The sequence below is a fragment of the Hyaena hyaena genome, unplaced genomic scaffold (genome assembly GCF_003009895.1).
Source record: "Hyaena hyaena isolate Hyena2069 unplaced genomic scaffold, ASM300989v1 scaffold_294, whole genome shotgun sequence".
Classification (NCBI taxonomy): Eukaryota; Metazoa; Chordata; class Mammalia; order Carnivora; family Hyaenidae; genus Hyaena; species Hyaena hyaena.
Window position 1 is genome coordinate 207,093 of NW_024080923.1, and position 7,539 is coordinate 214,631.

Here is a 7,539-nt window from a genome sequence, read left to right on the forward strand (position 1 = left end):
GAACTTCTTACCACTGGATAACTTCCATCTAGGGAAATTATTTTTGTGTTAATTTCAGCTACTGCAATTTTGGCTTGCTCACCAACTTAGAATACGTTGTTACTCCTTGTGCGGTGTGTTTGTATGTCGGCGTGGGGGGTGGGAGGTGGGTGTGATCAGAGCTAAATTAATAGGCATTAGACCCAAAATCTAAAGACGAATGTGTCAATGCTTCAAATGTGAGGATATCTTTTCTTTTTGGTAACAACTTTCTGCTATTTCCAACCTACCTATTGCACTCAATTGTTTCTTTTAACACAGGAAGTACAAAGCTCACACAAATTGCTTCTAATTTAGTTGTGTACATGTACATTCACATGGTTTTAAAGCAAACCTTATCAAGCTTACTCGAAGTGAAAACTTAGTGCTGAAATTTGGCAAGTTCTTGATCAGTAACTTATTACTTTTATAAACTCTCAGATAGTTCAATACCCACAACAGCCTAATATCTTTCAGAGAAATGATAAAAAAGACCCCAAATTTCAAAGGAAGTCTAGAAAACCTCCCACAGTGAAAATTACCTAATAAATCAACTTAATCTAACCTCCTGCTGTCTCTGTCTTCAATTTAATTCACCCACAAATTACCTTCTCATCGTTTGTCTTTAGGCTTTCCCAGACCACACTCTATTTTCAGGATGCTAAACTCCCAAAGGGCCACTCAGCATATACACTTATTCTCTGCACATATGCCTCCAATCCGTTAAGCATTTCCTATGTGCTCACCCATTAACATCCTTTGAATCCTTTCAATAGCCCAACAGTTCCTTTTACTAACCGCATTTGCTTCTCTCTGAGGAAGCTAAAGCACAGAGCATTTCTACAATTTACCCGAAGTTCTAATGGTTTCAAGCGGTAAAGCTTTAATCCTATCCCAGGCAAAGTGATCCGTAGCTACTACTACGCTGCTGCCTCCAATTGTTGGTAGGAACTCAGATACAAAGACAAATTCCGGCCACATAATACCATGAATCCTGCCCTTGCTGGCACTCCGCTTCTACCCTCTAGACTGCTATGAACATTCTGGCTTTACTTTATTCTATAGAACAGCCTTCACTGCTGCTACTCATATAGAGCACACTTACTTTCTTTTATAATACAAAAAAAGTGAGCATTAGACTTTCTATCACCACCACAGGGGGGTTGGGGTCAGGACTCAAACTGAATTTTGACGCATTTTTAAAGTCTTTATTGCTGGCAAACTGGGTAATGGTTTGGGCTTGGGCATGAAGCACTGTCTCAGAGACTCACTTGATCATCAGAGTTGATGTAACGTTGACTCCCAAAATAGCATAAAGCACATATCTCAACGGAGGACCCTGGGGGAGAAGAAGGGGAAAAATAGTGGGGGAGAGGGAGGGAGGCAAACCATGAAAGACTCTTGAGTGCTAAGAACAAACTGAGGGCTGATGGGGGTGGGAGGAGGGGAATGGGGGAGATGGGCATGGAGGTGGGCACTTGTGGGGATGAGCACTGGGTGTTATATGGAAACCAACTTGACGATAAACTATTAAAAAACAACAACAACACATATCTCAAGACTTCCAGGATTTTGAAGTTCACAAAAGAAGTCAAGACTTCTCACATTGCTTTCCAATTCACATGCAAACATAAAATCCCATTTCAACTTTCCAACATCATTAGCAAAGCCAGACACTGTATATTCTCTAAAATTTATTTACAGTTAATAAATTAAAAAGAAAAGTACAACCAGATTATAAATCTTAATCATATGTGCACATCAAACTGTCCAGGAAAACATTTCAGTTCCATTACAAAGAGTTGCCTTCTAATGCACTTAAGACATAACAGCCTATCAAAAAATATTTTAAACACACCAATAAAAGTAAATATTATGTATCTATGTCCATTAAAACACCAATTTAAAGTGTGCTGTGGCAATCCTTGAAACAACAAAAAACTTTGAGTTCAAAATTGCTCAGATTTTTTTGGATCCCAATATTTTTAAAGCGTTTTTATTGAATGGTTTTCAGGAGAAGAGTACTGTTGTTTGCACACAGCAAATCAATATGTGTCAGCCACCAGCGTAAATTACACTTGTCCAATCCGGTACTCAAACTTGGACAAAATAAATACACACCACCACAGTGACACTTTGCACTAACAACAATGAAGCTTGCCCTCAACAATCATAACGTTACTGGGTTCAGTGAGGAAAAATAAGTTGCTGGTTGACAAGAAGGAGGAGGATAAAAACGACATCAGGAATTCTTCGAAAGGTTGAGGTGCCAGTCACCGCATTTAGGCACTCAAGCACAGCAAGGTGATAAACTTCCTCCTTGGCTTCCCCCTTTACTTGTGCCATATGAGATATAAAGGTAAGAGAATGAATAAAGATTATGAGACTTCTTTCAAAAAACTATGTACAAGCTAAGCACAGACTCACTTAAGAACCGTAAATGAATGCCTCACCATAAAGGCCACCGTGCCAAGTTCCTTTTCACATTCTGCCCAAAAGTATCCATAAAATACTTTCATTGTCCTATTAATATACGAATCAACTATATTAGTTGTTTCTTCACATTTTATAAGTTGTAAAACAACCAACTTCAGCAAGACTTTACTAAAGAAAACTTGGCAAAAATAAAGACGTTTTTACATCTTGTTTCGCAAACTAGAAATGGCAAGATTTTTTTTAAGCGATCAGGTAAATAACATATTGAATTTAGGATGGGCAATCAGATCCAAACTGAAATCAGAGAGCCCGGATAACCCAAAGCATTAATGTAAGTTCAAGTGCACTAAAGTAACAAGGCATAGGAGGGGGAAAAAAAAAAAAAAAAAAAAGATTCTTAGTTAAGTTCAAATAAATGCATGGTATCAATGGTTATGTTTCAATTTTGTGCTGAGCAAAGTTATCCTCCCAGCTACACCTAATTTCAAAATCCTCTGGGAAGGTAGCTAGATAAGCTATGTTGAAATTACATTCTAATATGGCCATTGGATTTATTTTTTAATTATTATAAAATTATATACAATAGTGAAGTGGTACAAATAAGTATTTTTTCTCAGGTGCTAATTAGCTAAAAAAATTAATTTGGGAATGGGGGGAGAAGAAAACCCTATGTATTTGAAATACAATTGGCAATGGAAGCTAATAACCAAAAGAATATATGTAAGCTTCCTATCACACAAATATAATTTAACACTCTCCATCTTCTAAGTAATTATTCACTTTTATTTACTCATGTGACAGTTTTTTGCAACAACACATTATCATTGAGTAGTGAATAAAAGAATATGAGGCTTACTGGGAAACTGGCATAAAGTCAATATATATATAGATATATCTTTTTTTCCTTTTTTTTTCTTTTTTACAAAACAAGAACACTGAAATTAAAGTCACAAAACTCCTACTATGAACTACTAAACTTGAAAAATTCACTTCAGAAAGCTATGCCATTTGAATTCTAAAAACATAAGAGTCAAAATCGCAACTCTCATTATTCCCCTAAGAAGCTGCCAAGCAGAGAGAAACCTTAATATTGAAGATTTCATAGGTCATGTTCCAGCCTGGTATGGATGGTTCCATGGCAGAATACTTAAGTTTGAAATAATAGTGGTACAAAATCACTACTTGACCCTTTAGATATTGCAGTAAAATCTGGCTGCGGCACCACTGGCTAAAAACCATTAAGTCTTGCTGCCACCAATGACCGAAGGCACTTGGATAATCAAGAATTCCACACTGGGCCATAGGATATAAACACTATTACAAGTGGAAAAAGTGTAAAAGAAGGGTCAGTACTCTGTGTGGCTCGCCTGTTTGATTCCTGTGGTCTTCGGCTGTCAAACAGAAGACCAATAACTGCAAACAGAATTCTGAATGGAAACAAGATAATAAAGGAAACTCGTGGAGCAAAACAGTTAACGACCTGTCAATGATACTTCTAAGAGCGATGGATAGTAATCTGGACATTTCCTGTTATCCAACAACAACAAAAACAAGGGAGAAAAATCTATTTTGCCCAAAGTTAAACTTCAACCAGTTATTTGATACGAAGAAATGCCCCACCCCTCTTGATCATTAATACGTCTGAGAATTCCAATGGGTATTCTGTTTGGCATTTTAGTCACTGCGTTTACCCGCATACTCATTTTTCCTATGTGATTTCCATTTTAAAATAATTTATCCTTGAAATATTCCCCGATCTGTATGTTAGACTAGTACAAGGAGACCAAATCATTTCCAATCGGATTCCATCCATCTCTGTAACCAACATCAGTTCTTTGTAATTCACTCATTCTTTTTTTTTTTTTTATCACAAGCCATATGGTTTCAATGCACTTTAAATTTTATTCACTTAAAAAGAATTTCACAAGTCAACTTTCCCTAAACAAAACTACAGGAGTTTCTGCCATTTCCTTTAGGAGCTCAGTAAATATAAACATTAAATTTCAATATAAAATCTTTAGAAACCCCTTAAAAAATGTTTAAACAGTTGAACTTTGCATCTCTTTGTTTGTAATCACTGAGCCCATGAAATTCAAAGCCATACAAATCCTTACATCATTAACAGTCATACGCTTGAATTTCTTAGAAAATATCCTTGGTCAAAGCTTTGGAATCCAGTTAAAATTCGGAAACGAGTGGGATTCAGAATACCCTGAGCACAAACTAGTGCAACACCTCTCAACACATCTTCGATCTTCCGTCCAGAACGAGGGGTGGCAGTCAAAAAAGAAAAAAAGGAGGGAGGGGGAAGCGGGGAGGTGGATGAACAGCGAGTAGATTCTAGCTTTATTACACAAGCACGAAACCAAATTCCTTTGGAAAAAAAAAAAAAAAGAATGACTTCTTCGGAGGACTTCCAGACCAGTGAGGTAGAGTCCAAAAGGGAGAAACGATCTGCCCCTACAGTCCTGGAGACGTCTCAGCCTGGGGTCCGGAAGAAAGGGGGGACCCCCCCTGCGGGCCCCGCCGTCTCCTCCCTCCGCAGACCCGATGCTGGGCGCAGGCAGAGGGCACCCCTGCCCCCGAGTCCCCGACGGCGACGCCGCCGCACCCCGGGGGCGCGGGCCGGGAAAGCCCATCCGGTGCTTCCTCGCCCGTAAAGTGCACTAGGGGACGCGGTCCCGGCCGGATCTGTAAACACTCGACTGTCACTTGTCCGTCCCTCCAGGCGGAAGCCGTCCCGGGCCGGAGGGGCCGCGTCTCACGCCCGGGGCACCGGGAAGCGGCGGAGCCTCACCACCGGCTCCAGGTCCACGCGCAGGACTTGGCGCGCCCGGCGCCGCGCCGCCGCCAGGCTGCGCTCGCCCCACACGTCGCCGCCGACGCGGATGGTGGGGAAGGTGGTCAGCGTCGGGGTGGCCGCCCTCCAGATCTCCTCCAGGGTGCGGCCCCCGAAGCAGGGCCCGGGGGCCGCGGGCTTGGGCGGGCGGCAGTCCTCGGGGGCCGGCGGCGGCGGCGGCGGCGGCGGCAGGGGCGGCGGGGGCTTCCTCCGGCGGACGGCGGCCGCCCGGGCTCCGCGGCGCCTCCTCCTGGCCGCCGGCCGGCGCGTCCGGCCGCGGGCGGCGGGGCACGGCGGGGGGTCGGGGACCAGGGCCCGGCAGGAGGAGTAGCCGTAGACGTCCTTGCTGCGCAGGATGTGCGGGGAGAACTGGTGCTTGAGGCTGCAGAGGAAGCTCCAGAGCTCCGCGTCCGAGCTCATGAACTCCGTGCTGCGGGGCATGAACAGCTTGAAGGCGTCGCCCAGCGCCTTGGTGCTGTCGGCCAGCGACAGTTGCGACCGCGAGTACACCACCTTCTCCTCCCGCGCCTCCAGCTCGGCCCCTCCTCCGGCCCTAAAGCCGCCGCCCCGGGCGGCCGGGGCCGGGGCCGCCGGGGGCCGGCGCCGCCGCCTCTTCACGCTGCGCCGCATCGGAAGCCGCTCGGGGCCGCCCGCGCTCGCCTGGTCGCGTCGTCGTCGCCGCCGCCGCCGCCGCCGCCGCCGCCCCCGCCCGCGTCCAGGTCCGCGGCGGCGGCCGCTGCTGGCGCCTCCAGGCCGGCGCGTCTCTCGCTACTTTTCTCGCCTCGGCCGCCGCCCCTCCCCCTCTGAGGGCGGAAGACGCGGGTGAATATCCTGCCGCCCGGTACAAGATGGCGGCCGGCGCCCACCCCTGGGCTTTGTCATTGGACGGCGCCTGGGCTTTGTCATTGGACGGCGCCTCGCCCCCTGGTTTCTTTCTTCTCCTCTCTAGCCTCCTTTCGCCCTCTGCCTTTCTTTAAATGCGCCCGACTCAGGCCCCTCCCACCACAGCCCTGACTCCACCCATTGGGTGCTCTCAGAGGAGGGGCGGAGACTAATCGGGGAGAGGCCAGTTCCTGGAAGATGGTGCTGGGGTGGGTGATGGTGGTGGCCCTTGAACGCCAGTCAACAGTTGGGTGGGTATATGGAGAGACTGCCGTGTCTACGGTGAGGGGAGGACTTCATATCCACCTTGGGAAAAGACCTCAGGGTGAGTGGGTGCGTTTGTGGACTGAGCTGGGAGACGTCCACGTCTGCACAACAAAGGGAGACCTGCCCAAAGGCTGTCCCTCCCATCATAGCCAGGGAATCTGGGGGTAAGTCTAGAGTGAATGGACCTTTCAGGCTTCCCTTCTACACCTTCAGAGACCCTTTTGGCATCTTCATCCAACTCTACCCTCTTTTGGCCCCAACCCATAACAACCAACCACTAATAATCCAGAATCACTCAGGTAATATGGGCAGCATTGGTGAGACCAACTCCTTTTAGCCAATGGAACCGTCTTCGTATTTAAGAGACACCCTGCTTATCAGGAAAGCAAGGGCTATTAAACCTATAAAACTAAATGCTCTTGCTCCAGTTGATCAAAGATCAATTACAACAAAGCCGTTCTCCTTAATGAAAGTATGTGTTTTTAAATAGTAGTTCTTTCTAAATGAGTGCACTTCACTTTTCATTTAGTTTCAGTATGTTCCTTTGCAGCACCATCTTTATCGTTGAGAAAAGACGTGGCATCACAATCAAAGGGGTTCCGTTGATAACAGCTCATTGTTAAGAACACATTCCCTTCTGCATTTGAGGGGAGGACTGGAAATGTTGTGGTCTTTTGCTAGTTGTCTTTTCTATCCTACTTGGCACTCTAGTGGGCCACTCTATGTCTGCTCAATAAATCAATAAAATACTGCTGATTATTTGCAATGAAGTGAGAAAGAAGAATATAGTGAAATCGCTTAGAACAGGACAATTTTATATTTTCCATTTATAATGTAATTTTCCCTCAACTCCCTTAAATTTTTAAGGCCAAAAAAAAAAAATCTCGTAATACTTAGAACTTTAAGGTAAGCATTGCAAACTTTACCCTTCAGTGAGCATCTTATTTTGCAGTAGAAAACTGATAGAGCACAGTTTTGTGATTTGCATACAGTTGCTAATGGTTCCCTCTAATATTTGAGCTGAAAGATACTAAGTTCAGTCTCCCTATTTCACAGATGAGGAAATCTGGGCCCACAGGTGTTCAGTAATACGGCTG

The 7,539-nt window shown here is 45.1% G+C and overlaps 1 protein-coding gene across 1 annotated transcript; it reads right to left on the reverse strand.

Moving 5' to 3' along the window:
• Window positions 1-5,124: 5,124 nt before the first annotated feature.
• CCDC71L (coiled-coil domain containing 71 like) lies at window positions 5,125-6,198 on the reverse strand. The gene has a single exon (XM_039247248.1). It carries the CDS (start codon window positions 5,921-5,923, stop codon window positions 5,216-5,218), a length of 708 nt encoding a protein of 235 aa, XP_039103179.1. The 5' UTR covers window positions 5,924-6,198; the 3' UTR covers window positions 5,125-5,215.
• Window positions 6,199-7,539: the final 1,341 nt, after the last annotated feature.

Coding starts and splice junctions, on each gene's coding strand:
- CCDC71L (XM_039247248.1), bottom strand. CDS start 5,923: ATGCGGCGCAGCGTGAAGAGGCGGCGGCGCCGGCCCCCGGCGGCCCCG.